Source organism: Vidua chalybeata, chromosome 1, assembly GCF_026979565.1.
Source record: "Vidua chalybeata isolate OUT-0048 chromosome 1, bVidCha1 merged haplotype, whole genome shotgun sequence".
Taxonomy (NCBI): Eukaryota; Metazoa; Chordata; class Aves; order Passeriformes; family Viduidae; genus Vidua; species Vidua chalybeata.
In genome coordinates, this window is record NC_071530.1 from 36,395,734 (window position 1) to 36,416,118 (window position 20,385).

At 37.5% G+C, this 20,385-nt stretch overlaps 1 protein-coding gene across 5 annotated transcripts in view; it reads right to left on the reverse strand.

The window, feature by feature from the left end:
- SATB1 (SATB homeobox 1) overlaps positions 1-20,385 on the reverse strand; it is a 92,112-nt gene that overhangs the window by 37,398 nt on the left and 34,329 nt on the right. For all 5 annotated transcript variants that reach the window (XM_053945363.1, XM_053945353.1, XM_053945345.1 and 2 more), the window contains 2 exons: positions 9,094-9,205; positions 6,317-6,771 (listed from right to left, as the gene is read on the reverse strand). In XM_053945363.1, the coding sequence (XP_053801338.1) occupies positions 6,317-6,771; positions 9,094-9,205 (567 nt within the window). The remainder of the gene's footprint in view (positions 1-6,316; positions 6,772-9,093; positions 9,206-20,385) is intronic.

A 20,385-nucleotide genomic window follows, 5' to 3' on the forward strand; every position in this document is an offset into this window, starting at 1 on the left:
AAAAATGAGCAAGAAAAACTAAACTCAAGTGGACTGATCATTATCAGGAGAGAAGACGCCTTACAAACAGCCACCCCACTGTCAGCCAGAGGAAATGTCCTTAAAAAATACTTTAGCCCATAATAGAAAATATTTGCTTTTATAAGCCTTAGCCACATAGTGGACAGCTAAAAAAGTTAGAAAAGACTGGTTTACTTGTATAACTTTTCCCTCTTCAGTGAAATAAGTAAATAAAGTAAATGCTGTTGGTGGTTTTTTGTTTTTTGTTTTTTTTTTTTTTTTAACACTTGCCTGCATTTCCACTGCTGTGGGACACCTCTTGGTGATTAGAAATGACACTAAGTATTGATTTTCCTCTCTTGCCCAATCACTGTCATGACTCTTTGTCTGAGCTGGAAGCAGAGCAGAGGACAGCAATACAGAGAGAGGAGGGGAGATGACAGAGCATGAAGAAGGCAAGGAGGAGTTTGCTTCTAGGCTCTTAACCTAAATGTCAGAATATGTGAGGAAAACCCATGAAAATGAAGATGTAGTACCAGGGCAGGCAGTCTTAGAACACAGTTTGCCTGCTTCATATATTATTTCGTTGCTGCTACTTCAATTTTTGAGCACAAAACTTTAGCTAAAAGTTGTTAGACAAGATGTACAATGGGAAAATCCTAGAAAGAAAATACTGGCTTTCACATTGTGGCCTGTGCTGATGTGCACAGACTAACTGTTCATTTTACCAAGCTCGAACTGGTTTTCCAGGATACTAGTCTTGGTGTGATCTCCCGATACTGTACTCCCGATACTGTTAATTGCATAAAAACTAAGCTTGTTTTGCAAAGAGATTATAAACACTGGTAGGCTCAGAGCCCTTATCACTGTTCCTCCCTTGTATTCTCTTTGCAAAGGAAATGTATTTTTAAAAAATATTTCCAGGTTCCATTGAAAAAAAAAAGGAAGTTTACATGTCATCACAAGTATTACTCATTACTAATGGCACAAAAATGTTCAATAAAAATTATCAAGGCTTTCAAAAGCTCATTACAAATTCTTTAAAAATGGAGATAAATTAAAGTGTCTGCAAATATGAACAAAAACACTGCCTGTCTGGCCCCCAGTTTGTCTCCTCCTTGAACATAATCACTGATTCAAACAGATTTTTATCAGCGTGATAGAACTTTAAAGCTTCCAGAAGAAACATGCAATTTGCCCAAACCTTCCCAAACATGCAGAATATCCCTGAATACTATCCCTCTTGGTTGCAGGGCCCTCCTATCCCATGTCCAGGTGGAAGATTACTCCCAAACTCCACTCCCAAGCCTGGAACCTAGCCAAGTAAGTTATAAGCAGACACATTTATCTATGTCGCTTAGTAGCAAGAGGAGAGCTGTCATGATAGTGTAATAGCACCTTTTTACCTTTTATTCAATAGTGATATGGATAGTGTACTTTTTCTTAAATTACACTATGAAGAATTATATGAATACAGTGGCAATTTCTGTTATATTTAAGCAGGCAAATTTCTCTCTACCACATAATTTACAGAACTCAAATTCAATAAAACATTACATGATGGTCCATTACTGTTATCAATTTTGAATAATCCATCTTCATTTTTCATTTTACTGGAAAATAAAGTGTGCCAAAGACAAAGTGGAAGGGAAAAAAAAAAAGTAGTGCCTGAGAAGGTGGTTTGTGTAAACTTAGATTTTGTTTTACAATTACACAGAGCCGTTTAGTGCATCCAAGCATTCTCCTTTGAAATAGCATTTGCCCAGAATTAGCATGAGAACAGTCCTAAATACACAGAAATTTTCACATATGAGAAAAGGCATTATACATGAACAAAAGACAGTACATCCTGGCAGCTAATGTTTTAAACAACCATGAGGCTCAAGAAAGAACGGAGTGAGAAAAGTGAGAAACACTGAGAAATATTCAGAAACCTTCAGATTAAATGATGTCACTTGTGGGAAAAAGAAGAGTATCAAAATTCAGACACGGAAAAGCGGCAAAAAGCACTCTTCCTTCTTTCATGAAGACAGAGCCACGAGGTCACCTCCATATAACAGCACCCAAGTCCCTGCAACAAACCTTACAGCTGAAAGTGTATACAAACAGAGACAGGCAGCCCCCAGTTCCAGTTCCAACCACAACCATGACTAACATAATTCCTTTCTCACACAGTGCGGGCTCGTCACCCTGCCATGCACCATGCTAAGCTACATCTTCCAGTCAAATGTCAGACTGGTTGTGGGAACCCAAGCCTTTCGCTTCCTGACTCATGGTAACATTTAAAAACACAAAATACAAATGGGAGAGGAGTTTATTTATTTGTTTAGGGCTCTGAGGTCAGTTCAGCCCAACAAATGTTGATGTTGCACTCCAGCTTTAAGAACAAAACAGAGTAGAGGAACTCCCAGTTTAACTTAATATTTGAAAGAGCAGGAGGAGCCTCTCTGCTGACAGGGGCCTGTGGCACCACACTCTAGGGGGCTACCCCAATGCATCATCACTGTCACCCTGGCTGCCTGGGGCTACCCAGGGCAGCAAACTGATCACAAATACCATTTTCTAGCCTTCAAAGCACAAAAAAATACTGAACTTGCTCTTTCAAGACAGTAGTGGTATCTGCACAGTGCAATGACATCAGCTAAAACAAAAACAAAATATTGTATTTATTAATTTGATGAACTGGCAACAGAAACATAAGTGTCTCAATTTACCAAAATTATCCTGGCAGACTGGTGACCTTTGGACACCTTGCTTGAGGTGAAACTCAGATCTGCCTGCACAAGTACTAACTCAACAAAATTTTCCACGGTGCGCTGAAAGGAGGTGCTAACAGGATTCAACCTGTTTCTTTGCATCCAGTGAGTTGGAATAACAACTGCTGAAGGACATGCAAAACTTCAGATCCTACTGTACTCTGAAGATTTCCTAGAAGGACCACAGAGAAATTCCTCCCACCAAAACTTCTTCTGCTCTCTGCAACAGTTGTCCTATTGTGCCTGTATAGATGTGAAAGTTATTTCATTGAAGTTATAGGTATCTGGACCTTGATTAAAGTTTACAAGGCACATTCCTGAGAATTCAGTTTTGAAATTACCATTTGGAACTTCAGGGTGGGGGGGAAATTATTCAAGAACACATTACAGTCACACTCTTTCTTAAGGACACACTTCTAAGTTGTAGCTGAGGGGGGTTTTTTTCTGCTTTATAGCTAATTAATATCAGTTAAAAAAAGAGACACTCAGTTCTCAGAAGTATTTTTGCCAAATCCTTGGGTTGTGGAAAGACAGAAATATTTCTAGTTGATGTTTTTGCAGCCAAGTTAAAAAATCTTGAAAATTAGGATTAAGTGTTGAATTACCACACTGTACTGGTAAAAACTTCCTACCCAAAATCATCACCAAATTTTGTATTCATATTGTAGAGCCTAAGTCTGAAAAACAAAAGCATCTTCAGCCTATTTCAAAGTCCATTTTATTGCCTAAACATTAAGCTAAATAACTCTTAATTTATAGATTGCTTCCTTCCTTAACTTTTACAGTGAAAGCAAATCTCTCCCTTCATCTGAGACTGTATCTTGACACCACGGTTTTCTTTGTACAGAACTCCTAACCAGTTTCAGAGAGTTCTTATGTCTTTAGAAACTGATGGCATGATATGGTCCCTGGACACAGCTCAAATATGCTTATGACAGTTTCAAAAATGTCAGTGGCAAGCCTGAGTCAGCTTTCTATCTCAGAAAACAGAACATGAATTTAAACAAGCATTTTTACTTTTCCAGAAAAAAAGAAAAAAAAGCTTAGGATATTACATCACTATTAGAAAATAACTCCTCAACAGCATCAGTTATTAAAGTACTATCTGAATTTTAGCTCAATGTGATGTATCCTTGAATAATAAGCTGTGAGGAATTCAGAAATACAGCAAGCAGCACAAATTTTTAAAGTTTTCATGTAAGAATTGCTGGTACCTGTGTTTACCCTTGGATATTAGCTGTCACTGTGGATAAAATTAACAATTTCCAGGTTTGTTAAGGTGAAATGCACCCGCAATAAACTACTCTGTATTTCAGTGGGGCTTTGCTTCATATAAAAAGTATGCTGAGATATTTTTCTTGGCAAAACTGAGGTTGACACTCTCTAGGCTCCTAGTATTTTTCCTTTTTGCTCGTTATGTTTGCCACAAAACATAACAAATACTGCAAAATCTTACCTAGCTAACAGCAAATACTAACTTGATTAGCAAAAACAACTTGTAGAATGTAGGTATACTGCTCTGTGTTCTTTCATATAGATTTGATTGAAAATTGCCGAAATATATGGGTGTATTTCATATAGGGAATATTTCATTAGGGAATTGTTTTCAATGTTCATTTTGGGGTTTCCTGTCAGTTCTGGGTCACTTTCAACACATTGTACCAAGTTGGTTAACCACAAAGTCTGGGGAAGAATTGAACTTTAAACAAATATTTAATAACATTTGTAGTAAGAAAAATACATAGCAATACATATTTTAATATATATTTAGTGAAATAATACTAATATTAAAGAATCAGTATTTGCACTAGAAATCTTTTTCTACAGTTGCATTCTTCACATTGAAAGAGCATTTTCTCCTACTCTGCCATATAAATTCAATGTCCAGTCAGAAGCACTCATCTTTGTTTTTCAGGTAACAAGTATTGCTTATGAACAAAAAAAAAAAAAAAAAAAAAAGAAAGGCTGTATGCAAAACTAACTGACAAAAACTGACCACTTCAGAGAGGGGAAAGTTCAGATAAAACAATGTGCTTTTATGCAAACCTGAGAAAGAAGTAAATATAAAATAAACTTTATTTTCTGAATTACTTGCTTGCCTTTTTGTCCAGGTAAGATGGCAGCTGCAAACCACTGTAACATGAAGGTACCACTATTGCTTTAATACTTTAGAGTATTAATAATTAATATTTTAAACACTGTATGAAGCAAGACTCACTTATTTGTAAGTATAACAACTAACACTGTCTGGACCTAACTTAATGCAAATAATCCTTAATGAGTTCATGTAACCCATGAAATTTGGTATGAGAGGCCCAGATCTTGAAAACCTCCTCTGCTGTAAAGAGGAAAGCCCCCCACCACACACACACACAGAGCCCTACAGAGAATTCACACAATGCCTCTACTTTCTTTTAGCTAAAGGAGGATGTAAAATATTGTAAGGCAATAGTAATTCAGAACAATTATAAATGACATGCTGATTCAAACCTGCACCAGGGCATATGAATCAGAATTTTTATTCTCTAAGCTATGCAGGGAGAAACAAAAACGTTTCAAGAGAAGCTCAAATTATGATATTTTTTGTTATACTATAATCTACAACAGGCAAATTGTTCCCTAAGTATGTGTTTTCATTTAAAAATAGGGAACCCAAAGCAAATTTACCTATGTCTTTTTGAAATGTTTCCCATTTTACAAAGTCCTATTAAAAATATTTTATTTTGTGTTATAATATACTTCTAAAATTTTGAGATCTTATTATTTGCATCCAATATACTGACATTTCTTCCATAATTTCTGCTTGATTAAATTCCATGCAACATGGCATTAAGTTAAATTCATAGAGCAGAATAAATTATAACAGGGTTAGCTTCTAAAACAGGTGTAAAAAATAACACATTTTAGTGTTACTTATCAGCTTTGCTAGGGCTGGCTTTTTCTGCATTGAAGAGCTGAAGTATATGTTCTGACGTGGACACCGGCAAGCTCAGCAACTACTGTTTTTGCAACAAACTACAAAAATACATGAAGAGAGTAGATGATCTAGAGATAAAGCTTTTAATTTTTAATCTTTTCAAAAGCCTGAAAAGATGCTATTGGGACTTTCACGGGGAAATAATAAAATTAAATGCAAGTATAGATAAAAGACCATCTTCAGTACACCTGTGAAAGAAGCCAGGTTGTTCAGTGCGTGCAGGTGGTCAGAGCGGGTACAACTCTACAACACAAAAGGCAATCTCTTGGGTGACTTTGTGAATGGTTCTGCATAGAGGTGTTCATTTCCTTTACTGGGATATTCAGCTATTCATAAAACATCACAACTGGAGAGGAACCATGCTTTCTGTAAGAACAGTGGATATTTCCACAAACCAATCCCTGAGGATTTCAGTACTGTGTCAATATAGACAGTGATCCTGCAAGGAAGCATGGTTCCTTCAGAGGAGCTAAGTGACAAAGTAGAAATGAGAAGACAGACTTCGAAGATGGCAATTACTAATTAGAGAGAGAAAGAAGGGTCTCTTAGACTTTAAAAAAAAATAAGAAAAAAGACAACTGACCTGAGTTCGGTTAAAAGCCACGCGTGCAAATACTGCCTGTGAGATTCCTGCTCGTTTCAATTCATCACGGACCCACTGGTAGATTTCGGAAGACACCTCTGTGTTCGTTGAGACCTGCTGCTCCAACGGCTTGTTCATGGATCTACTGACAGGAGGAGGGTGGTTCAAGTACTGTTGGTTTAAGGACTGCTGGGCTAGAAGTCTGTTCACTGCATACTGCTGGTTCAGCAACTGGGCCATTACCAGCTGCTGATTTACCAGCTGAGGGCTAATGGGAGTAGATACAAGTCCAGGGTGCAGGTTTGGAAGCGGGGTCCGAACTGATGGTTGACTACCATGAGAAAGCTGAACAGGAGATGGAGGCTGTTCGGCTGTGTTCCCTGGGACTGGCTGCTGACCGAAGTTGACATGGTTGGCACCTTGCTGGGATAGTTCAGAAAGGCTATCCATCTCAACTACAGCAGAAAAGAAACATTGAAAAGGCCAACATCAGACTGAAAATCACAACCTTGACTGTCCTCACAAGACATGCTAACAAAAATAAACAAATCTAAAATGATGCAATGCAACGCAACCATGAGCGGGTTGTTGCATCCCACTGTGACAGACACAGGGGACTTTGGACAAAGCAGTAACGAACTAGAGATGGGGCAAAGCCAATAGACAAAAACCCACTCTGTGCTGCAGATGATGCAGGTGAAACAGCAAGTGCATCTGTGCAAAGGGTAAGGAGGGCTTTTGTGGGAAAACGTGTCCCAGCAGGAGAGACAGAAACCCCCAGTGGCTGGTTTTGCTCCTCCCATGAGGTCCCTGCCATGACATCTGCAGCTCCCAGCCACTGGAAATCTATAGTAAGCAGGGTGAGGTCCAGACCTCCCTATGCTCCTCTAATTTCTAGATGCTGCATCAATTGTATGGGACTGCTAGGAACTAGTATAATTTATGTAAATTACACAGATGGGCTGCTTTATCTTGCAACCATGTATGCATGTTTTTTTTCAGTGACTTGCAACATGGTTGAATTTTTTTCTTATATTAACTCATCTGTGTTTGACACACCCTCCTTTTTAAATAACAGCACAGTTTTTTTAAACTACAAGAGTTCTTCCAGTTCCCCTCCTGTGCATGATTAAACAATATAAAATAAGTCAAGGTTGATATGAAGGAGTCTCCTTTTTATCAGCATTTGTAACTTTTTTTATTCTAGAGCTTTAGCAGCTCTGGTCTGGAAATAGCCTTAAGAAAATAAACTTTATTTAAAAACCAAAAGTCCAGTATTTTCACAAAAGTGTTATAGCAATTTTTTTTCTTATTTTAGTAAGGCTTTTTTTTTTTCCAAGGCAGTGTCTGAACTCGTCACAGTAGTTATGATCTTCACTAACAATCATCAGTGCAAGGCCACCCTTTCCTTCACAAGTGTCAGAGCTGGATGAAGAAATCAGCACTTGGATTCTCACCTGCATACTCATCTTCCTCCCGTCTTATCACAGGCAGAAATTTGATAAATAAAAAGCAAGCCACTTGTTCTGCAGAGAGTTCTGGTGTCCATAGCCTGGATCAATACCCAAGCAGAGGCCCAGCTACTCCTCACACATGTAGCTTTGGGGGCAATGCTGCCTCTTGTGCCAGTATTAGTTTACACAAGAATACACTAACACACATTTTCTATTCGCTGGCTTCACTGGCTCCAAATGAATGGAAGATTAACCTGTCTTGTCAGACCATTTAAGTAAAATTTTGCAGGGGTTGCCCCATGTATGAGCACTGCTGCAAAGGACATGGGAGAGGCTGCTGTGGAAAGGTCACTCTGCCCATTTGGCCACTCTGCTGCCTCACGCATGGACCATCTGAAACCAAGTGAAGTCTTACCACTAAATTTGGTGGTCTCAGAAGAAGGGTTCCATGTTGCACAGAAGGTACAAAGTAGATTAAGGAAAGAAGCTGCCTTTTTTCACTCAGGGAAAGTAGAGATCAACCCAAGTGGGCCATTTACTCGGAACAGTAATTCAAGCAATTATCACAAAAGTGATGCATTGTCTTCATTACAGCCTTAAGCTATAAAAGGCAAGGAATCCGTTTGGGTAGATGAATGATTTTGCGTCAAATACTGAAAGCTAAGTCAAGCTCAAAATTCAATCCAAATTGAGGTCCTATTTTTCCATTCTGTTGAAATCTATGTAGAATTTTCTGACATAAAGTGTTCAAAATTATGTGAACAGGTTTAAGAAAGATAAAAGGTATCACAGAATTGATAGATTTTTTTTCTCCAATAATTTACTTGTGCTTACTACAACAAGCAAACAATTGTCACAACCATTATTTGCTAAAATTAATTGAAATTAGGGTCCCAAGGTTAGAGAAAGCTATGAATTTATAAAATTACAGCATTCTTGCTGGAAGGTAGTGATAGCTGTAGAAGCCTGTTTCTTTAAATATACATTAGCCAGCACAAGAAAAAAAATATATACATTAAAAAATCAGTTCGTCACAGTTCCAGGAACAGGTTTTCTAAACAATTATTCTGGGTGGTAGAAGATCTCTAGATTTACAGAATGACAGCTTTACATCTCTGGCAACCCAAGTCAGCTTGGCTGTTTCAATAGCAAATATTTATTTAAATGAATTCTTTCACTATATATGTACTTTCTACATCTACTCATCAAAAGCATCCTAAACTTATCATGAAGGGAACTGGCTTCTTATATGACTGTGACAGACCTCAATGTGACACATAATGGTATGTAACCACCATCAAGGCAATTTTTTTTTTTGCTTACCCATCATATCTTTTGCCTTCTTGAAATGTTTATACCACCTTCCAAATTCCTGACATTTTGCTGCTGAGACATTTGCATAGTAAGTGCTGTTCACAATGGAAGAAATCATACTCTGTGTGAAAATGGGAGAAGAAAAAAAAATCTGTAATACAGAGCAGTACGTCAAAGCACAAATTATTTCAATTGTTGAACCAATATATTTTTAAAGTTTGAGAACCATATTGCATTTTAAATCCTATCATCCAAAGCCTTTTAAAAAACTCATTAATTGAGCATGACAACAAACCAAGGTATACTATAAAAGGGAGCAAAAATAGCAGATGTACTAAGGGAAGAACAAAGTTATCGACCAAGAAACATCAAGCAATGGGATGGGCTCTGGACAGAAGATGCTAATCTTGAAAGTGAATTTTGTTCATCCTATTTCTGCTTTTAAATTTGATTGACCCTTCACACGCCACACAGGCATATAGTTCCTACACTGCCTTTACAAATGCAAGCAGTGACCCAAGTTACCCATGTCCAGTTCCTCTGTGCCACTTATAAAAGAGTAGACACCAAAAAACCACATAGATAGGATAGAACTTTATATGAATAACCTATGAATAGGATAAAATACGGGGTTTATAGTAGAATAAAATATGTATCTAATAACCCAAGATGAACCCTTGTTTTTCCTAAACAGGGTATTTTAAGTGATTTGCAAAAACAGGCTTATGAAAAGCTTATTGTCATGTCTAATTCTGTAACTGAATATTAGCTGTAAAATAGACCAAAGGAAGATCAAGATGATTTTTTTTCTCAAAGGTTCTCGAGATATCAGATAGCTACAGTGAGAAATTTACCTTCTGCTCAGTTTTGACCAATTTTAAAATAGTGGAATTTTTAATGCATAAAACTTTCAGTTCCAGTACATTCTTTTACAAATCAATTAAGACTAAGCCTTGCAAAATGAGATAATGCTCCAACTTGAAAATTATACTCAGTATATGATGTATGAGCAACAAAATTAGCAAATATAATTTCAACAGACTGAACTTTGCCACCCTTTAAATGTCTATGCGGAAAGTAGTTACTTTTGGCTTAACTACAAGAATTGTCCAGTGTATCAAAACAGCAATGACAGTCAAGAAGACAAAGCCTTGATTATCACATTTTTTCACTATTCAGCATGTAACATTTAGATATATTTCTGCTGTCTGAAGAATCATTTAGAGCATCAACCCTTTGTTCCAGCAACTACAATAGCCAATGGAAGGAAGAGTCTGGAGTAAAAATGCAAAAAAATATCTTCTTTCTTTTAAATGGCTAATTCAATTTCTGACTAAAAGTACCTTCCTTACTGATCTTAGTGAAGTTCAATATAATCATTTTCTAAGGCACTGCACAGTAGCAAGGTGTTCGTGGAGGCTCAGAACTGCTAGAGTGAGGCAGTATTATTTATGCCAAATGTGGATATCCCCAGGCAGGTATTTTAATGATTCTCCAAATCACCAAAATTCTTGCCATTTCTTGATACTAATCTGGCATTTCTGAAACTAGCTAGAAGTCTTTTGTCAGTGGTATAAAAGGAGAGTGAAATTTTAATAGACTACCACAAGTCTAGCCTGAATAATCAGAACCAAGCTCAGCTGAACCCAATTCCAACTTCCACTATAACAGCAGTATACATGTTTAATATGTACCAAATTATCTTTTAAGCTCTTTTATAGATTAAACATGGGCACACGATGCATAAGGTGTGATTTTAAAAGTCCTGTGGATCTGAACTGGCAAATTATATGACTGCACAGACTACTGCAGAAACTGCAGATCTGTATGTGCAAAATGGGGAACTGTACCTGTCAGAGGCCATCATCCCACACCACCTCATGTGTATTTTGCAGATGTCATTTAGATTTCAAGGTGGGTTTCTCTTATTTTGTTTTGCCCCTTTCAGATGTGTTCTCCTGCCTAACTAACTTAAAGTATGAAAACACGTATATTAATTTTAGTAAATTACCTGTTATTGAAGACGTTTGTCTAAGATTTCCTAGTGCTCCCTTCCATGTCATTTTACAAAAACAATACACAAATGACATGGCAGTTTGCAACACATTCCCTGCTTCTTCACGAATAAATTTAATGCAGTGACTTTACAACCAAATAGGGGACTGGTCTGTTTAAGAAACACTGCTGGGAGTTTTAGCTTCTCTGACACAATGTGAATTTCAAGCTTTGATGGCTAACACTGTGATGGCACTCCTGCTCTTCGAAGTAGATTAAAAAAAAAAAAAAGACAGACATTATAAACACATTTAAAAATGAAAATTATCCTGCATTTTCTTTGAGAACACTTCATGCAAACATTCAAGTGATATTACCTACGCTAAGAATCCTCATCAGGAGGAATCAATGATTTATTTACTAATTCACTGAAGGCAAAATTTTACAAGCCAGATAAAATATTATTACCTTGTTAACTCAGAAAATATCTTGACAACACTGAATTTCATTGTTTCTATTCTTTATTTATTGTCATCAAATGTGCAGTCACATTAGTGCAGAGAGATACACTTGGCTATAGAAATTTCCTGTTGCTATAGAATTCTTGTACATTTTAATACCAATCTACATATATAAATGTCTGGTATGCTTATGGCCTAAAACTTAAGATTAACCCCAGGAGTTAGTGGTCTTCAGAGATTTACTATCTAGACTGAAGGCATATTGATGCTTTTCATATTACCTGGGTCATTACAAATGAGGAGTTCCCCATGCCTTGAATTATCAATAATCAATATCAAAATTATTTGAAGCACATCATATCCTGGTACTACTGCACATATCCTCCTTATTTGTGAGGCACAGAGGCAGATGCCCACCCCCCCACAGAATGATGACGAATATAAATATATCATACAAATATTCAAATGCATCACATGCATCACTCACAATCAGATTTCTTTTTCAGATGTTGCAAAGAAAATTGAGAGAACACAAAAACTGTTCACAGATAAGCAGTCTTAACTTATCTCCTTGTAGTTTATCCATGAAACTAAGTTGTGAGCCTTCAAGATCTCAAATTTCCCTCTTTTCCCTCTCCCATATCTCCCTCCCCCCAACCACATCACTTGCAGTCATGTTCTGAGAATCGGGAGATCTCATCTGAAATGGTGCCACCTTCACAGAAATCCCACTATTCTGGAATGATACCATCTGCTGCAGCCCAAGTGCTCTTTTTTTAGCCAAATAAGTTAATTATAATTAGGCATCCAACAACTGTGTGAAGGTAGGGGTAGAATTTGTTCTGAGGTTCAGCTGAGGTTCACCCAGCGTAGATTGAACCAAATCCCATTTTCTCTGGAAGATTAAATACCAGAGATTAAATACCAGACACCATCTTTTTCTCAAAGAAGTTGGGGAACTCCCTGGGGAAATATCATAAATCTCAAGCAGGAATCGTTTCATATGCCCATAAAACAAAACCCAATAAAATGGTAGCATCAGACACCTTTTGTTTTGTGCCAGAATCTAACGCAAGGTGCATCCTGCAAGATACGGGAAGGACCCGAGCCTTTCATGCCGGCTCGTTGCTGCAGCCACCGCTGCAGGTGCTTCAAGGGAGGCATTTCTGAGTCATTGCCTCTAACACTGCTCTTCAACCAGGTGAAGTGTTGCTCGATCATCGCTAAAAGTATACTGTTGTCCTTTTTGCAAAACAACAAAAACAATGTTAATCAGGTTAATTCAATCATCTAAACCAAAACTGTTCATGCTTTTCTGCCAAATCAACCAACCACAGCAAAATCTGTTATCAGTGATTGCTCAGCTTCCAGTCAAAAAAGCTTTTAACCCCCACAGTCCCAAAACTTCCACTAAATAACCTTAAAATTATTTTTATATGGGCAGAATAAGGTTGTTTTCATGCCTCATGAAGGGGTACTTGGGCTGCAGTATTTACACAGAGCAAACACATGCTAACAGACTTAGGAGAGAGTAACAGACACAGCAGCTTCCTAGAACAACTCGGCTGAATTAGATATCAGGGATTCCTTTGCAATTTAAACATTTTTCTCAAAAGAAGCACTGTAACCAAAACTTATTTAGGCCTTCCAGGTTGTTTAACTAGGGAAAAAAATATCTGAGCTTTTTCGCAACTCATTCATTGGTGTTTAAAGCTTCAAGCCTGCTCAGTGGAAGGGGCAAGGGCTGCAACAACTTATTTACACAATTATCTAAATACGATTAAACAGCTGATGGACAAATATTAAACTGGAAAATGTATAGTCATTTCAGCTTAATGTAATCCCCTTTCTGTAAACACCCAAGATGATTTTTTTTCAACCAGAACAGTCCTGACATCTCATAAGCCTAAGGGTGAATAGCAAGAGATTGTTTTTGATAGTTATAAATATTCAAAAGACATGCAGACCATCTGCTTTCATAATACAGGTAAAGCAAGACTGAAATGGTGACTGCTGTATAAAAATGGTTCTTTTAACAAAGTCTTCCTCTCCTCGAAAACTATAAAGACAGATGTCAAAAACTGTTTACACAGGGTAATCAGGAGCGTGCAAAATGTAATATTCCTTTTACACACAGTGCTTGCTAAAGAGATTTTTTTTTCTTTTTCTTCCCATCTGTGTGTTGCAACACATTTCTACAAGTTAAAAACATTTTTTCAAACAGAGATCTCATGAATACCCAAAAACATGCTATCTGGTTTCTGAATGCTAATTAATTTCAACTAAGGAATCTGATTTTTTTTTTTTTTCTGTAGAAAGGAATGCATGCTTTTGAAATGGAGTATTTCAACAATGACAGACACTGAAAACAGAACACCCCACAAGTTTAATTTTGCACTAGTTTTACACTGGCTATTTTCACAACTGTTTTACATTCAAACCCGCATCTGCTAAATCTGGCTATAAGACAGGCAGCAACTATCCTCTCACTTTTCAAATGAGATTTTATTTACATTTTACTATTTATCAAGTTTTTCAGTATAAAGCCTTGTAACAACATAATAGTTTTGTAAAGCGGTAAGTAGAAGATACCTCATCTTACAAGCAGAGTATGAACAGTGCTGCCCATAAACCCTACAGTCAATTTTCAGAGCTGAAACACTAATCTTGACAGTACCCTTTTAATGTCTTATATTAATGGTACAGAGGCGTTAAGCACCTTTTTTATAATTCTCAATAAAATGAACATTTACTGAACAATCTGTCAAACCACTGGCTCCATTTTTTAAAGCCAAACTTTTAAGACTTGATTCTATTTTGTCTCCCATAAATCCTCTGCTTTACATCCCTAGACACCAGCAGGGAGGCATGTTCCAATGCTGCAAACTTAACATGCTTTTTATAAAAAAAGTAAAAGAGAAAAGCTATAAGCTTTTGTCCCTAGACCTAGTTTGAACAGTGATAAAGTTCCAGAAGAGAACTTAAAGATTTGGGGGCAGATGGGGGGGGGGATCTTTTCATAAAGGACAGAGAAACTTTGTTTCCCCTATTCTAGCCACTATCAGTGGCTTTTGTTTGCATGGAAATAGCAAGCATCAGTTCTAACAGAAGCCAAACACTTACGAGCCCTTATTTCTCAGGAGGTTCCACGTTAACCTTTTTTCAAATGAGAAGGGAACATTCAAGCCCCAACCAGATAACACAAGATTATCCCCAAATCAAAAGATTTTAGCCTGCCTGAGCCTATGCCAGACCACATACTACAAAAACCCAACCAGGGCAAACTGCTGTTCCTAGTATTATGACATGGCAGAGAAATATCATCTTCCATTCTGAATAAAAGCAGGACAAATATATCCAGCCACTAGCTGTTTTTTTTGGGCAAGAAATCTTGACACAGACAGTTTAACTGCACTGTACAAAGAATTATGTGAAATTCCTTGGTCCATTAGCTTGAACTATAGCAAATAATGCAACTGAATTTGTTGTCATATGCCCTATAAACATGTAGGATCAGGGAAAAACCCACAGATGGACAGAGAAGAAAAAAACTTTTGTTTGTGCCTTTGGCATTGCACTTGGATGGCTATCTGACCTCCACACTGTTGCCAGGGTCAGGAGAATAAGGATCTGCATGGCAAATGCTGGTCATATAAGTTAAAATGGAATAAAAGGCAGATTTACAGTGACGGCACAAGCTTTTCTTCCAATACATTAGTATGTCTTTCCTCCTTTCTCCTATCCTTGAAAAACTGAAATTATCTCCTCCTCCTTTTCTCTCTTATGTTGTCTTTAAGTATTATAAATGTATGTATTAATGTAAACATAGAGCTACATTGGTGTAATGAGGGAAGATATAAAACTAAAAGAACCCAAATTATATATACATATATACACATATATTTATATATGGATAGAAATATACCCACACATGGGAAGATTTTGAAAATCAGAAATGAGGATTCAGCATCTGAAGGAACTGATCCTTGCACTATTTTTACCATTCTGTAATGTAAATTCCCAGTTGCTGCATGACAGAGCAGCATTCTCCCAGTGTTTTCTGAACATCTCCCACTGATGGATATAAATAAAGCTCAAATAAAAAGCTGCTTCCCAAGATACTACTCTTATATCTACAAAGGTTAAAAGCTTAAAAGAGAGAAAGATAGGTAGGTGGGAAATGTTAATTCAGATTTGAAGAACTTCATAACTGCGTTACAAGCTTCATGGCACAGTGCCTTAGACTAAAAAATTTAAAAAAAAAGAAAGAAAATGAAGTCACAACCTCAACCTATAAAAGACAAGGAGACATAACGCATTTTTGTCTTCATTGTCAGATGTCCAACACAAATGTTTTTAAGAATCCCAATTCTACTGCACACGATTTGTAAATGGCAGATACTTAGTAGTAAAAGTCCTGGCTAAACCCTTCCTAAAAACAACTTGGATAAAATACAGAATGCAAAATAATCACTATTTAATAAGTTAATTCTTGGTTTATTTCACAGAATGAAAATGAAATTGAGGGGTGAGTTATTACACCCTAAGATTTTGATTATGCAAGTGCCTTTGCCAGCAAAGCCCTGAAATTTGAGAGTTCCATGGGTAAGAAATGTGCTATCCATTTCAGCCAGAAATCCATTTGAAAGAGCTGTTATGAAATGAAGAGATTGCTTTAAACTTCTCTTTCAGCTTGAGCTGGGGATGCATGTTTTCAGGAGCTCTCCCCACTGGTGTCCACCACAACACTATCTGGTACAGGCAGAATTTGTGCTGGATGAAGACAAACCCAGAAGCCATGCTCCAACGTGGGCTGGACTTTAAGTCCACAGAACCAGAATTAAACTACTCCACGGTAAGATACATCCCTCCTTACCAGTTCTGTGTGGTGACAGCCTCAACCTCTCTCCAGAAGGCTGCTGTTCTTACACTCGGCTATGGACTACATGAAGCCTGTGCACCTGCAGTCGCCTCTTCTTGGGATGCAATGAATGGGACTAGGGGAAACTAGAAACCCAAGAGGACAATCCGAATAATCCTAGATACAAACCAGCATTTCTTGTATGGGAATAGAGGTAGTTCGGGTCTTGGAGACCTCACAGACTGGTTTGGTGAAAATATGAGACACCGTCAGCATTCCTCTCTGGTGAATTGCTTTTCTTTCCAACCACTCTGTTCCAGCCAGGTCAGAGCGCTTCTGCCTTGTTTCCTATCTGGGATGCTTGTCCTAAATGAATGTGCTTTCAAATACTAACCTAATGCAAATGCTTTGTGCGATACAAGACATTTTAGACCTATTAATGCATTAAAGTCAGCTTCGTGTACTGTAAAATTTTCTACAAATCTGCAGTATATACATACTCCTGATAGAGATGTTGATAATTGCACTACGTTTCTCCAGCCACAATGTTTGTTTTCATTTCAGTTTTTGCTTAATATTACCCACCATGTTAAGGAAGATTTCCTTTCTGGGAAATAGGACATGATTTTCAGCAAGTCTCTTCTCAGATTCCACTGTTCTGCTAAGCAAAGCATCAGATGTCTGGCATGAAGATGAGCCCTAAGGCACAATGTCCAGACAAGAAGTCATCAGACTCAGTAGCACTAACAGTTGTCTTGCTGAATTTCTTTTGGTGTTAAGGATAAGCCTTTCCTTTGACCTCTTTTCCATTTTCTACATAAGTTTTTGCAGATTTTTAAAGTCAAAAGAGGCCAATTTGAGCAACCATTTTGGAATCTACATAAAATGAGATCCTAGAACTTCATCCAGCAATTTCTGAGTTCAGCCAAGTTACCAGTGGCTGAGCTAGAGAAATCATCAAGTATTTATCTGAAGACTTCTTGTGCTGGATCTTTCATCACAGCCATTGTAATCTCTTTTTGTAACCTCTAAATGTACCTTTCATCTACCTTTTTTCTTTCTTTTCTTGAATGTATGACTAGCTTTCTGAACTTCATTGATTTTTGCTCCTAGAGAGTGCATTTCTCATGCCTCTGCTTGCTTAAATACCCCTCTTGTGCCAAATGTAACATCCCTTATCTATCCTTTGTTCAAATGGTTAAGTCTCAGTTTTGCTGTTTCACGTCACATGCCTCTTTATGAACCACATGTACATCTGATTATTCTTAATCATATAGACCCAAATTCTATGAGGGATGTGCTGCTAAAAGCACACAAACATACTTCTTTCTGTACTGAGAAAACCATAAAATTTGTCAGGAGAAAATTAATTTATAGTATGAAATTCACTATGGATTCTTAACTTTTGCTGTGTAAAATTGTAAAGGTGACATTGTAAGCAGCTGTGTAAACCAAGGGATTAGTTTTGCCTCTGTGTTGCTGTCTTTCACTAACAAGAGTTTGTGAAAAGTGTAAATGCTCTGAAGAATTCATAAAAAGATCCAAGATTCAATGAAGGTATCTCAAAAGAGAAATGTTCCAGCTAGCTTTCTGTAAGGAATATGTATGTGCACTTTAGGGTTCTATTCTAGGGTTCTACTAAATTTTTTTAAGTAGTCAATGCATTAACATTAAAATATATAAATTAAAAAAAATTAGCTGAATCAGACTTAGCACACAAAGATTCTCCTTACAAGAAGTGCAGAGTAAGGAACACACCTTTAGGAGCTTGGGGATGTGCAAGCTGGCACATATATCTTGGTGGAATTTTATTGTGAGATATATATATATATATATGTATATACAAATACACACACAACCCTTAAAATTCTAAGGAAGTCCCAATATACTGATTCAAGTACAAACACCCTAGGTAAACTTATGGAGCTGAAATCTTCTCTCTGGCTCTAGAAAGGCCATTGATACCAATGATACCATCCTTCTGATGGGTTTTGTGATGATGAAAAACTGAGACACATGCAAAGGACATTGGTATCAATGGCCTTTCTAGAGACCCTGACAGTTTACTGTAAATTATCAAATCCCTTGGAACAGAGGCACAGCCAGGCACGCTTTCCCCTCTTCTGGTACAAGCTTATAGAAGAACTGCAGTTCTGAGTGTAGGAATTCTTAGTACTTAAAAAACAAAATAAAAATAAATGAGACAGGTGTACATGAGGAGAACATTTCATCCTTTCCCACCTCTGAGGAAGAGAACTTTTCCCTTTTGAGCAGTTTATTCCACGGCTTCGAGTGAGGCATATCTGAGGTTGCTACTGTCCTGAAAAACCTGTCCTCCAATCACTGCTGCAAGGCACCAGTGGAATCTGATACCATTTGTGCTGCTCTTAAGGAAGTGTCCAAGGAAAGAGAGACAAAGTTCACCCTTGCCTTAGAGTTCTCCTATCATGGTTCTTGGATATAAAAAGGAAGAACTTAATTACTAATTAAAAAAGAAAAAAGTGGTGATGGTGGGGGAGCAAACTTTCAGAGTTTTGCTCAGTCTGAGAAGCTCATCTCTTTTCTTCTAAGTTACAATTATAGTGAAGGCATGCAATGAGTCTGGCCTGACAAGGTGAGAGTTGCATGTCTCTGAGCACTGCCTCTCAACAAGTGGGTCCTGTTTGCTTTTGCTCCTGCCAGGTAAAAATTATTACCAATGCAAGTAATTTTTCCCTGGCTCATCTTTATGCCTACACCCCTTCGTCCCCTAACACAGATGTACTTCAGCTTCAAATCTGCTGACAGTGACGCTACAGCACCTACAGAATTTGCTCAGCTTTTGGGTAGGTTTTATAACCACGCTGATCCCTGTGCCTCCCACCACTGCTAGTAATAACTGAACCAGTCAGAGAAGGTCTCTGCAAACCAGTCACAGCAGTGATTAAGATGTAGACATACGTATCTCCTCGCCCTTTAAATAGAAGGCTTAATTGGCGATGTGGATCGCAGCTTTCTAATGGACAGAAATTAAACTCCATTTAATTCCTGAGCAGACACTTCCAATGCACAAGGTTTACCACACATTTGGAGTGGGGAGGGAGGGGGGAAGGAAGGAGCCACATGCACAGCTCTCTCTACCTCTGACAATCACTGAGGAAAAGCAACATGAGGACCAGAATGGCATAAGTGTGGCAGGTGTGAATTGACCTGCACTGGCAAAGCTGCGAGCTGGGAAACTTGCAAATCACATGATTGTGCAATACTTGGCTCCAGTCAGTGCTATCGTGTTCTTTATTAAAAAAAAAAAATCTTAAAGACATGTACATCAAGTTAAGGGATTAACTGTCAAGTGACATTACTGAAAATAGAGACAATATATTTCTTTATTGTTAATGAAATTCAGTTAAAAGTGAAGGAAGTGATAAAGAATGTACTGTTTTGTAATGTATTTTACATAAGAACATAATATAGAAAGGGAAGTGCAATTAAATCTTAATGTGGACTTTTTTATTTTTAGTTTATCATCTGGTTTACATTTTGAGCCCCTTTGCAGCAGTAAATTATGCTGGCATTTCTTAGGGAATAACTGCCATGTTAATTTAGTTTAATAAAATAACTGACAGAAAAGGGGGAAAAGAAGCAAGAAAAGACAGTACTGCCCCCCCAACTCCTTATCGTTAGCTAAGTATTCAAATGCTTTCTCTATGAATTGTCCGTGGTCCAACTCCAGTACCATGTAATAATACAATACATTACAACACAGTACAATACAATCTTGGGTTTCTGTAGCGCCCTTCATGCAAGCATCCCAGGGTGCTTTACAATCATTATGAGTTAAAATTAAAACTGAAGCACATACAATTCCTAATAGAATCATTTTAAAAATGCTAAACAGAACAAATAACTTTTAAGTCTAGATTTAAAAGTCCCAACAGCCAAGCTTTCCTTACTTCAATTGGCAATGAGTTCCAAAGCTAGGGAGCAAAGCGACTAAAGGCTCTC